This window comes from Stegodyphus dumicola, chromosome 2 (assembly GCF_044657685.1).
Source record: "Stegodyphus dumicola isolate Sdum_Otavi_A_Nest chromosome 2, ASM4465768v1".
Classification (NCBI taxonomy): Eukaryota; Metazoa; Arthropoda; class Arachnida; order Araneae; family Eresidae; genus Stegodyphus; species Stegodyphus dumicola.
Genome location: NC_140769.1, coordinates 270,517,124 through 270,530,140, shown reverse-complemented (window position 1 = coordinate 270,530,140; position 13,017 = coordinate 270,517,124). Strand labels below are relative to the sequence as shown.

General features: G+C 34.4%; 1 protein-coding gene across 5 annotated transcripts in view; it reads left to right on the top strand.

The window, feature by feature from the left end:
- shot (dystonin-like protein short stop) overlaps positions 1–13,017 on the top strand; it is a 696,871-nt gene that overhangs the window by 481,403 nt on the left and 202,451 nt on the right. The window contains exon 1 of one of the 5 annotated variants that reach the window (XM_085812141.1): positions 11,695–12,459. The exons of 3 other annotated variants lie outside the window; for them this stretch is intronic. In XM_085812141.1, the coding sequence (XP_085668267.1) occupies positions 11,944–12,459 (516 nt within the window). In that variant the 5' untranslated portion in view covers positions 11,695–11,943. Of the gene's footprint in view, positions 1–11,694; positions 12,460–13,017 lie in introns of those variants that run through there. One more of the 5 variants, XM_085812139.1, reaches the window with a different exon arrangement.

The following is a 13,017-nucleotide window of genomic DNA, read 5'->3' as shown; positions in this document are numbered from 1 at the left end:
AATGTATTTTATTAAAAAAATTTGTAATGTTTCCGTCCATAAAATTTTTCAATGCTAAGATATTCATCAGATTGTTGGTTCAGTTAGAAAGTAGTGCCCATATAAAGAATTCCATCAAATGTCAAGTATGCACCATTAGCCATTTTTAAAATATCATGCGCGCAAGGTGGAAACATTTTGTCACAAAGACGAAACGAAATATTTTGTCACAAAGAGGATTAAATTACAAAAATATTTGTGGCAACACAAACTTTCTGGTTACTAGTTTCCAAAGCAGCTATATTATGTAGTCAGCTGTAAAAAGTTGGAAGTAATTGCTTTTAAAATAAATAAAATATCTCAATTCCTGCAACAGTCACATATTTGAAGATCATGAGGGGGTTTAAGGTGTATGAGTCCCCTTAAAGTAGACGTATTTCTAAGCATACCTACAAAAGATTACAGTTTTTTATTCAAAATTTCCGAAGATATACGTGAAGTTAAGAATCTGGCGCGTTTTGAAATTTGGCATATTTGTTGAAAGCGATAAAACATCAAATGTGGTTTAGAGACCTTGCTAAAATTATTTGAAAGTAAGAATGATGTGACTTTTTTTCCCGCCATGCACAATGGGAAAAGGTAGGAACAAGGTGCCTTTTTTCTCGCTCCGGCATAATGGAAGGGAAAGGAAAATGGGTTCCCATATATTAAGAAGTTCGCCAAATGAATTAATTCTTGGCGCAAACTGAAAAAAATTGCGCCACGATAAATTTTTGAATTTCTCCGTAAATTTCGCACCAAATTTTACAAAATTTAATATCTAGGCGTAATTTGAGTTGTAGAATTTAAATTAAAAAAAAAAAATTGGTATATTATTTCAGAAAAGTCTGATTTTGTGTTAAAATACCTATATTAGAACAATGCTGTATGTAAATCTAATACATAGCCCATAGGTGGGGAACCTGCGGCCTCGAGGCCGCATGCGGCCTCCGCGAGGTTCTTGTGCGACCCTTTGCCACCTAGTACAAAATGGTAGAGTTCGTTTCAAACAACGATTGTACATCAACGCCATGACACTTGCGCGAAAAATCCCGCCAAAGACAGTCATATTGTAACATGACGTCAGAATACTAGTCTGAAACGGACTCTAACACGCATGAGCGAGGCTCTGGCCCACAGCTAGCAGCGCCAACTACCTTGTCTAAGAAGTAAACAAAACTCGGTTTCAGATCTCCCATTTGAGTGTCACACCTTGCTTTGGCTTCTCTGACTCGCATCTCTCAACACTTTAGGGGAAGATAGTATCATCAAATCCCTTTTTAACGCTAAAAAGGATCCCATAGAAATCTGGAAAAATGCTGTTGAATATCCATGCCTTCGAGAACAGGCTCGCCGTTTACTTTCCTGCTTCGAAAGCACCTACTGTTGCGAGACAACATTTTCTCTCATGTCAAAAATAAAAACAAATTTAAGAACGCACATTACAGATGCACATTTAGAGGATCAAGCTGTGTGTTACGAAGCTTGATCCAAATATACAATTACTGTCAAACAAAAAACAAAGCCTCTGGCCTTTATATCTTCATGTACATTCACTGATCTTATTTATATTATTTTCTATTTTATTTTTATATTATTTTTATGTTCTCTTTGATTTGTTTTTACAAAGTTTGCATTATTTATCTTTTATATAATCTTCTATGTTTATTTCAACTTTACTTTGATTTCGATTTCATAATGACAATTTCCAATGTTTAATTTCTACAAATAATATAGTACTCAAATACATAAAGATGATAGTGTCGGGGACGGTTACTCGAGTTTTACAGGATTTCTCTACAGTAATTGATTTTTACTCCAAATTGAATTGACTAAAATGCTTCATGAGAATAAGTTCTTTGAGTAACAACTATTCGCGGAAATATTTGGCCTGACTAGAATTGCCGGTTTGGCTTTAACTTATAACTCGAGTAAAGACGAAACACTTTCATATTTACGTATTTTTATCAATTATTGATCATTGAACGGGAGTTGGTTTGTTCCCCTTGAAAAGTCAACTAATTTCCGATCAATGACAATAATTACATGTTTTAATTTTTACTTTTACAATTGTAATATTATTCTTCGTGATGATTTAACTCCAGTCCCCGTTAAAACATTATTAACAGTTTGCTTTCAAATTTCTTCAAAACATCTTTCAAAATATAACTTACCGGTATGGATGCACACTTTTAAAATAATTCTACTTTAATTAAACTTAGGAGATAATATAATCAATTAATCAATACTGTTTAGGAAATAAATTATATTATTTTATATGTATATTATATTTAAAATTTTATAGTATTATATTTTATTTTTTTCTATATAATGCAATAAATTGTTAAATCTATAGAAAAACTATAATAATTTCACAAAAGTCACTTTCTTAGGTCAATCAGCTTATGCGGCCTCTCTTATTGCTGCCTAATTTAAATGTGGCCTCTAATGGTAAAAAGGTTCCCCACCTCTGACATAGCCTAAGTCGCGCTTTCGAGACATGAAAAACGCAAGTTGAATTTCATCAATCGACCCAGTAGAACGGGAGATACGGAACTATTACCCCTTTTTTTTTGTGTGTGCAGTGTACATATTCTGGTTTTTAAATTTAAATTCGAAGGTGCTATTCTTCATCCGTATTTTATGTACAAAGAGTTTGTGCATATTTCTTAAGTGCACTAATATTCCACTAAAGCATAGCATATGCATTGTTGTCTTAACAACATTGTGGGACAAATCAGTTGCTTTTCTGACGACAGTGACTCATAAAGTGAAATGTAAACGGATTAACATGGGTCTCTGGGAAAGTGACCAGTGGGCCATGCGTTAAGACGGCCCTGATCATGTGCCTTCATTACGGACATGTTTACCAACGCCTTAAATGACGAGCATGCATTTCATTAAACACTTCCTAGGAGAACTTCATTCTTGTTACCAAAATAATCCCCGTCGGCGTTTTGTTGTGCTGCATTGTCGGAACAGTGGGCGTAAAAAAGGGGTTAAAATGATGACGAAACGGGTGCCCACCCTTGCGTGTCCCAACAAGAATTCGGTCCCACGCATTGCCCTTGAACGTCCTCTCTCAGGTCCATTCATCGCTCTCGATACCTCCCGGAATCGGCAGCAATGCTTTATGAATCAAACGCGAACATTTAGTTTTCTGTGAAAGAAGTAACTTCAGCAGATTGGTATTCTGGGAAAGGTTGCGGATATGCATTGGTATTGGCAGCACGTTTAAGGCCTGCATAGGGCGAAATTTGAAGTAGTTTGGTGTGTCACTGGATTTAAATATTTAGAACTTAATGCTTTTGCTACATGACAATATCTATCTATAAGTTATATTTTGAAAGATGAAGTAATTTGAAAGCAAAATGTTAATAATGTTTTAACGGGGACTGGAGTTAAATCATCACGAAGAATAATATTTCAATTGTAAAAGGAAAAATTGAAACATGTAATCATTGTCATTGATCGGAAATTAGTTGACTTTTCAAGGGGAACAAACCAACTCCCGTTCAATGAACAATAATTGATAAAAATACGTAAATACGAAAGTGTTTCGTCTTTACTCGAGTTATAAGTTAAAGCCAAACCGGCAATTCTAGTCAGGCCAAATATTTCCGCGAATAGAAGGAATTATGAACCAATGCTGATACTCAAAGAACTTATTCTTATGAAGCATTTTAGTCAATTCAATTTGGAGTAAAAATCAATTACTGTAGAGAAATCCTATTTAACTCGAGTAACCGTCCCCGACACTTTCACGTTTATGCATTTGAGTACTATATTATTTGTAGAAATTAAACATTGGAAATTGTCATTATGAAATCGAATTCAAAGTAAAGTTGAAATAAACATAGAAGATTATAAAAAAAGATAAATAATGCAAACTTTGTAAAAACAAATCAAAGAAAATATAAAAATAATATACAAAATAATATAAATAAGATCAGTGAATGTACATGAAGATATAAAGGCCAGAAAAGGTATTAAGTAACTTACATTCTTTCTAGTGGGGGAGTTGGCAAAGTGTTCTCTTCGTGTCTGACTCAGAAGTGTAGGGTGTCCGAAAATTCTTAACGGCTGTACGGGCTTTGAATAATATCAGTCGGTAAGACTTGGGTGAAGTAATTTCTAATTTCCGATCAATGACAATGATTACATGTTTTAATTTTTCCTTTTACAATTGAAATATTATTCTTCGTGATGATTTAACTCCAGTCCCCGTTAAAACATTATTAACATTTTGCTTTCAAATTACTTCAAAACATCTTTCAAAATATAACTTACCAGTATGGATGCACACTATTAAAATAATTCTACTTTAATTAAACTTAGGAGATAATATAATCAATTAATCAATACTGTTTAAGAAATAAATTATTATTAACTAACTTTGCAGCAATTGCGCAAGTAAAAATAACTTGTATTCGCACTAAATGGATTTAAGATCATACAACATATATATATATATATATATATATGATGTACTGGCTTTTGTCCGGAATAAATAGATTGGTGAAAAAGCATAGATGTAGTCGTAGCTTAAATTATCAGACGATAAGTTTAAAAAACAGGATCTATTTATTATTGGTCAGGAGATATAGCAGTTACAAAAATCATATTTCCGGAGTAAATAAAAAAGAATTACTAATAACTTTTTGTATGAAGTTTACTGCATCGTTACATTAAAGAAAAGACCCCCGATATTCCTTTGCGAGTCCTTTTATAGCCTCTGGAAAGGTGGAGCTTCCAAGAAATGACGTCAGCCTCGGCAGCCATTCCAGTTCGCTTTAAATATCTCTAGAACATTCTATAACTGTACGTGTAGAAAAGGCGGGAAAAACAACTTGACTACGGGGCTGTGGATTTAGTCAGCCTCGTCAGCCATTCCAGTTCACTTTAAATATCTCTAGAACATTCTATAACTGTACGTGTAGAAAAGGCGGGAAAAACCACTTGACTACGGGGCTGTGGATTTAGTCAGCCTCGTCAGCCATTCCAGTTCGTTTTAAATATCTCTAGAACATTCTATAACTGTACGTGTAGAAAAGGCGGGAAAAGCAACTTGACTACGGGGCTGTGGATTTAGTTCCACGTACTTTCAAAAATAAGAGACCGTCGCCATTGAAAAATGAAAAGAACATACAGTTAGAATTTTAAGTATATTCTTGACTATGGAATTTTATTATTACACACACACACACACACACACACACACACACACACATATATATATATATATAGAGAGAGAGAGCAAAATCTGTTGTAATGTTCCAACCTAGAATTTACGGCTAAATGTGTGGAACCTTGAGAATTGGTAAGCGAGTAATCGCTTTAGTTCAGGAGACAAACTCAAGAAGGGTTGATTACTCTTTATTGCTCAAAATAAAGCTTAAAGTCGGTCCTCTCTCAGGACGTACAGTAAAGCATCTACTTGGGCTTGAACTCAAGAATAAATAAACTTAACTAAAAAGATATAGCCGAAGCTATCAAATCAAAATTCTGAAGAAGTTGGCCCCTAAAACGCTAACTAAACGGCAAAGCTATCGAGGGCTTAAAATACGGCAGAGCGTAGTAATAGCTTACAGAGAGTATAGCCGAAAGGCGAACGCGCGCAAGTCAGAATCTCTGGCTCTCCAACGAAGACAGTGGTACTTCAACTTAAACTTAACTTTTTTCCTTCATTTGCATTTAAACGCGATTTTAAAAACACATTCTGGCAGAGAATTTGTAAGTTGAAATTAGAAGCGACAGGAAAGTGGCATTAACTAAAAATTAACTGCTAACCCTTTCCGCCACGCTACCTTTTAAAGTCGGAGTTTTGATATATATATATATATATAAAGTAGGCAGTCTGATTAGGCCTAGAGGAGTACACAAGTAAAATTTTGTGAAGATACCACTTATCGTTTTAATTCTGTGAGTGTGCCCACGTACACTGATTGAATAGAGCTTCGAAAAGAGTGCTGAAACGAGCATTGTTGTCGATGAACTGACCGATGAGATGCGGAGAAACAAAGAATACAGGCTCTCAGTTGTCCTAGGTGATCGGTGAGCCCGCTCTGGGCACACCTAGGGTACGCCGTTTGATTTTAGGCAAGATTTCAAGGTAAAAATTGAAAACTATAGAATAAGGAGATTAGCATACAGCCAAAAAAATAACATAGAAATTTCTTTTCAAACAATTCCTTTTATACCAAAAAAATCTGGAAGATTTCTTTGAAAAATGAGGGTCTTAAAAATCTAAACACGGCTAAAATATATGGACTGGTTTGGGTTGAGCTGCCATCTACTATAAATAAAGAAGGTTCAGAGTAACCTATAAATCCTTTCTCATTGAATTTTTATGTGCTTACAAAAGGAAATTTTTAGTGTGTCCAGACCGGACACACTGTGCCGCAAAGGGTTAAAAACTTAGGATAAAACTTACACTATCAAGGACAAAATCTTTGTAGTACTAATACAGATTACGTAATATTAGTATTACCATAATGAATCGTCTACAGAATAGAAAACATTTTAAATGAACATTTTGTAAAGCAAAAATGTGAAAGAAAATACTTGAAGAGGCTTGCAGCATTTTAGTGAAGATATCATGATTCATAATTAAATACATTTTAAAATTTAAGAAATTACGTTAGTTCTTGTACATATGTTTCATTAAGTTATATACTTAGATCTTTATTTTATTTACCTCATTGGAAGGGAAGGGATGCCTTAATAAGCATGTATGTATTAGCTATTATGTCCAATCAAGGGATAGTTATCGAACCGTAAAAAACCGAATTAACTGTCAGAGTGGTCAATTATGAAATCAAGTGATTAAATAGTGAACCTTCAGAATCATTACTTGGAAAGAAGCCTACCAGCGGCCGAGCGGTAACGTCGCTGAACATTGGTAGTTCGGTCCGAGGTTCGAATCCCGCGAACGGGCTGGCTGCATGGGTGTTTTTGTGGTTTTCCCCATGTGTAACGTGTATACGAGCCAGTTTTCCTTAGAAAGCTCTCCACGAAGGCATCCTTTCCCTTAGACAGATAGCCCTCAAAGCTTTGCCATAATCACACACACTCAAACTTCATATTAAATACTATATATTAACTGGGTTACAACTCGAAATGCATTAGGCATTTGCTTCTGAATTCAGTGCCAAAGTAAGCTCGTATTTTGTCCAATTCTTAATGTTGACTTTTATTTTTTGAATTTGTTATCAAAAATACCAATTGTCGCTGCATTTATAAAAAAGGTGTGGTATAATTTTTAGTCCAAAGTATTTATTTAAATAACTACAGGTACGAGATATTTTCTTTTGATTTCTATATTTCATACAAGCACACATGCCTATTTAAGTATAATGGAGTTCTTGTTAATCAAAAATGACAGTTTTATGAAAATTTGTAAGTAAATCATTTATTTTGAATTAATTCTCTGTTTCCATTGAACCAGGTGGTATGTCACAAAGCCCCATGTATGGGCAAAGAAAACGGACTTTTTTTTTCTTGTTGTTCTTTTTGGAATTGCGAGGCGGTTATATTCGGTGTGTGTGGGCTACTGAAGAAAATAAAGAAAGCAAAAATGAAAGCTTTCGCTTGCCAGCGGCATATCACTCGCCCATTTGCATCTCTAAATCGTGATCTGACTTCTAAAATGCCTGAGAGATACTTCTGTTCTCTAACTTTGACAAAATACTCACAGTGATTTCAGTTTAACTGTCGAAATATAATCAGTCGTTATTTAAAATGCTGACATTAACAAACAATTTTCTACATACAGTGACGTCACATGCAATTGCGTGCTTTCTTCAACGTCAGAATATGACCTTATATAATAATAATATGTTTAATGTTTGGCAATGTTATTTTTATTTCATATTTTGTAAAACTTACAAATTTTTTATTAAAAAACTCTACGATTTGAAAGCGAGCCATGGCAACATTTTTCGAAATAAAGCATTTTTATTTCCAACGAGAGAGACTGTTGCCACTCGAAAAAATGAGTGCGAAAATTAGTGTTTTCAGAGTTTTTAATTAATATCTCTGCTGATTAAAGTCGTACGAAGAAGGTAACAGTAGAAATGGCTTCCCACGAATTTTTAGAATCGGGAATAATATATTTAATGTTTGGCAATACTATTTTTATTTCGTAATTTGTAAAACTTTGAAATTTTTTATTAATAAACTCCAGCGTGTTTTATTATTTATTAATAAACTCCAGCAGGATTTGATCCAGCGTGCGAGACTGTTGCCACTGAGAAAAATGAAGGCGAAAATTAGCGTTTTCAAAGTTTCTAATTAATATCTCCACTAATTAAAATCGTACGAAGATGAGAATGGTCGAAATGGCTTTCCAGAATTTTTTTTAATCCGGGGGAGGGGTGTCTTTCTGGAAATTAATCTCCTCGCCGTTTCGGAGAAGATAATGCTACAAACAGACTGACGCGGGCAGATTTTAATAATATAGGTTGTAAGCTTTTATTATTACTATTATTATTCTTAAAATAAAAGGAATAATCTTAATTATAAGATTATTCCTTTTATTTTAAGGCTATCAGCTTATTATTTATGGTGTGAACTAAAATTACTGCGCCATTTCTTTCACATAAAGCCGTTGGTAATATTTTCCCTGATTCTTCCTTTTTTAGACGCTGAACACGCTCACCTATTCTTCCTTTTTTAGTTCGGTTCGAGGTTCGAATGCCCGCGAACGGGCAGGCTGCATAGGCATTTTCGTGGTTTTCCCCATGTGTAACGTGTAATACGGGCCAGTGTCCCTTAGAAAGTCCTCCACGAAGGCATCCCTCCCTTTAGGCATATAGCCCTCGTGTGCATTGCCATAATTAAATAATCCAATCTAATCTAGTCTTCCTTTTTTAGAGCTTTTCTACAGACTCTTTAAGCCAAATTCCTTTTTATTCACGTGATAATGTAAAGGAAAAGAACTTTTTTGTAAATCTATGTGCACCTCTGCATTTGTGGTGTAATGTAATACAATATGAATTCACTGTGTAGGAAATGATAGGAATTACACGAAACTGAGAATCGAACAAAAATTATTTCTGCCTTCCTCTGATTCAAAATACAGCGACGCAATTATGTCTGCTTCTATGTCTGTCCAAAATTATCTTATTTCTGATATTGTTATTGTTTATATTACTATTTTTTGAATGCGTTTTTTACTGTAAAGAAATTGACTGAATTTTATCGGTAAATTTAGTGGATCTTCATGATAATCAATATGAAAATTTAGCATAAACGTAATGTGAAGGAGAAAAGAATAAAAAAAAATGTAGAGGGAAATGAACTATATTCAGTGTTGTGCTAAAATTTTTACAAAAAAAGCAGAACTTTGATTGATTGGTGTGAAACTTGTCCTGGCAACTACCTTTCACAGACGATAGCTACTTTTTCCAAAACGGCGACCATTACTTTTGAGGACATAAATAAACATGGGTCCTGAACAACATGATTTTTTTAGGGTTACTGCATTCAGAGAAGGTTCTGAATGGTTTCGTCTTTGCGAGATATCACGGTATTTAGAGGCACAAAAATTCCCCTCCAACCAAAGGGCGTTCTTAATAATTTATTCCCTTATTAATTAACAATTTTTCTTAGAAAGAAAAACTGTTCGCCACAAAGATGCCATATATATATGACAAATTTGCTGGAATCATGTATCATTCTTGCTTGGCATATCCACGAAGATTCAAAACCTTATAGTAATATAAAAGCAAATCAGTAAAGTCATGCACTTGGACAAATTACTCTCCGTTATATAACAACATTCTTGCTATCTAATATTATTCTAGTTGTTATAAGATGTTTGCATTACAGGTACATATCTGATGCGCCATTTTGCACTTCAAAGCTAATCAGTATCTTTAGTTTTTACCGTTAACATTGTTCAAAAAATCACTTCCGTATGTGAATAAATCGCAGTAGCTATTTCCAGATTTATTTATAACATATTAGCTACTTTAAAATACTCTCAAAACGAGAGTTCAACATGATTATTACAAACTCGGTTGGTTCTAGGAACAATTCTAAAACAAATGGAACAGGGTTGCCACAAAAATATGCAAAATATTAAGCATGCACTTTAGTGCTGCCTGACGGCCAAATCGGCAAATACAACAACATAAGGGCTGTTCTGATTTTTATAAACGTCATGAAATAGTGTTCATGAAAAACGAAAAGAAAGAAAAGTTTTTATTAAGATTTAAATGTAGCAGTAAAAATAAATCTTAGTGCGAATTTATGAGTGAATGAAATTATGGAATGACCTGGGTCATCTCCTCCCATCCAAAAAAAAGAATTATATTTTAATAAAAAATAGTTTGTGTTAATATTATTTTGAACATTTAATCTGGTTTAACTTACAATAACTGTTTATTACTGGTTTTCATCCCAGACATTATAAAGTGTATATCTAGGTCTAAGAACCCGATTTCCTCTGTTTCTAAATCGTGCTTTTATTTATAATTTTAATTCTTAATCGACTATTCATCTAAAAGGTCACGATACCATGCTGCGAAATCTTTTATTTGAACTGGTTGCCGAGGAGAATTGTCCCTGTTCTTTTCAAATCTAATCCTATATTGAGGAGGGACGACATTTCATTGAAGATAATTTATGTGGCTGAATTCTTTCAAAGGAACAGAAGCGTGAATCAGATGTTTTTTTTTTTTTTTAATTGCCAGTAACACTATTAGACCCTACATTGTTTTTTTAAGCATTTTATTTATTTTTTGTTAACATAGAGTTTTTCAGCATTAAACTTACCTGGAATTTGTTTTATTGTCTATTTCATATTTTGTAAAACTTTACCGAATTGTTGATTAAAAAACTAAATGATTTCAAAGCGAGCAGTGGCAACACTGTAGGGAATAAAACATTTTTACCTCCAGTGCGAGAGACTGTCTATTCAAAATTCTAAAGATATGCTTTTTTGAAATATTTTTAGCCCAAAGTTGCCGTTAGCGCAAATGCTGTCGAAACGTGTACGTATCTGTAAATGGGAAGAAGAAGGGAAAAAAAAAAAAAGTTTGGACGTAATGTAAAATATGAAAACTTTCAGGTTTTTTTTTTTTTTTAAATAATTTCTTTATACTTATTTGTTTAAATTCTCTAAGACTTGTTTAATATAATTTGATGAGAATTGAGTAGTTGCCTTTCCAAAATATTTTCTCGACAGCTATAAATAATACATTGTCGGTGGCATGTGGGCTTGAAATGGCAATTAAAAATTTTTTTTAAAGAAGCGAAAATGATGCTTTTATCCATTTCATAGTAAAAATCGTTAAAAAATTGAATTTATAAAAGGCAGTTGAAAACAAGCGATATTCTGTTAGGTGCTAGAATTATTTTTGGTAATGTTTGCCACTTTTTAATTTTTAGCTAATAAATCAGATTGCGTAGAATCGTAACCTTGTTTTAGCCTTATTTTTGAGTGGCATATTAGATTTTTTCCCTCAAGTGTTCTTTAATTTCTTTATGCTAAATATTGAGGGTATAGTTGTTCATTATCCCGACAGATAGCGCTAGTAGTGTCAGCGTAATCTTCAGGTGAAAGGAAGAAACGCAGGTAGGAGGTGGCTTAAAGGTAGTCGCTTCGCGTGTGGATGTTAAACCACGTGACTAGCAGCGGAGAGACTGAAATGGTGTGTTGGTCGCCGGTGGACAAACCAGTTTTCTAGAGGATCTCACCTCCACAAGTCAGTCCATATTTAAAGATCTGCCATGATATCAGGGTAGTTTTTGAGAGTGACGATTCGGCCGTCAACATTACGTGGCAACGAGACTTTTGTCCGAGTTAACCCACTGAAACACTGCCAGCAGACATTTTGAGATTCTATTTTTGACAGCGGATCTCAATCAGGCTTAAATAAAATAGTTGTTGAATGGATTGACAGTTCCTGAAGTTGGAAAATGTATTCATTCGTACGAGGAGCTCGTTTGTTTGTGAAGGGAGCGCGTGAACCAGAAGATCCGGACAATCTACCGGATCCTGGAGATAGCAACGGCCCAGAACACCATGTGTCTGTTTATCGTCAGTCTCGATCCCAAATGGCATCAGCTTCGCAGGAATCCAAAGAAGTCTTCCGTACTGCCCACAACAGATCAGGACTTCGGACAGTGCACACTTCCCGTGTGGTCCGGAAGACCACTACACTGACCAGAGGCGAACAAAAAGTGCCCATTAGATCATCCGGCACTCAACATGAGGCAATACGGTCGTCCTCAGTGGCATCTATGACTTCCTCCTTAGGGGGGCGCGAGAACGGGACGCAAACTAAGAATATCACTCATCAGAATTTGAGAGCTGAAAACCACCACACTTTCCGATCAACCGGCACGGATACAGTGGATAATGACGTGCAGGTGAAGCGAGTGCATAAAGTTTACGATTCCAGCGATAGTCGCAAGAAAATTCGAACGAACAAAGTGAGTGTTTTGTTATTTTAATTAACTGCCTATTTTCTCCGCCATTTTTGCCTCTGTGTTTTATATAAAGTATTTAAACCGTGAAAATTTTATCAAAAACGTAAAGAATGATTTAATATTGCATGATTTGGACTGTTACTTAATTGGAGTGTTGTTTTTATTTCACTATTCCAAGTAAAATTTTCTCGAAACTTTTTTTAAAATGAAGCTTTCCAGTGTTTGTCGTCTACGCATTTTATTGTAGCCTAAAGTGAAAATAGTAATTGGATTCTTACGTGTAAAACTATTGAAAGCTGATAGTTTCGCATCGATTGATATACTTGACGAAACAGGTTTGTTGCATCTGTTTCTCAGCATTCTGATTTTGTAAAGCTTAAATCTTTCACAGAAACAATCCTTTACAAAAAAGGGTTCTACAGAATTACTATTTTGAGTAAGATTTCTTTTAATCTTACGGATTCCATTGTTCTGGGCAGTAATAAATTGTTTATGAAAGCAGCCTGAAAAATATTATTACCGTTTTGAAGGAAACTTTTATTATTAATTAGTATAAAATAA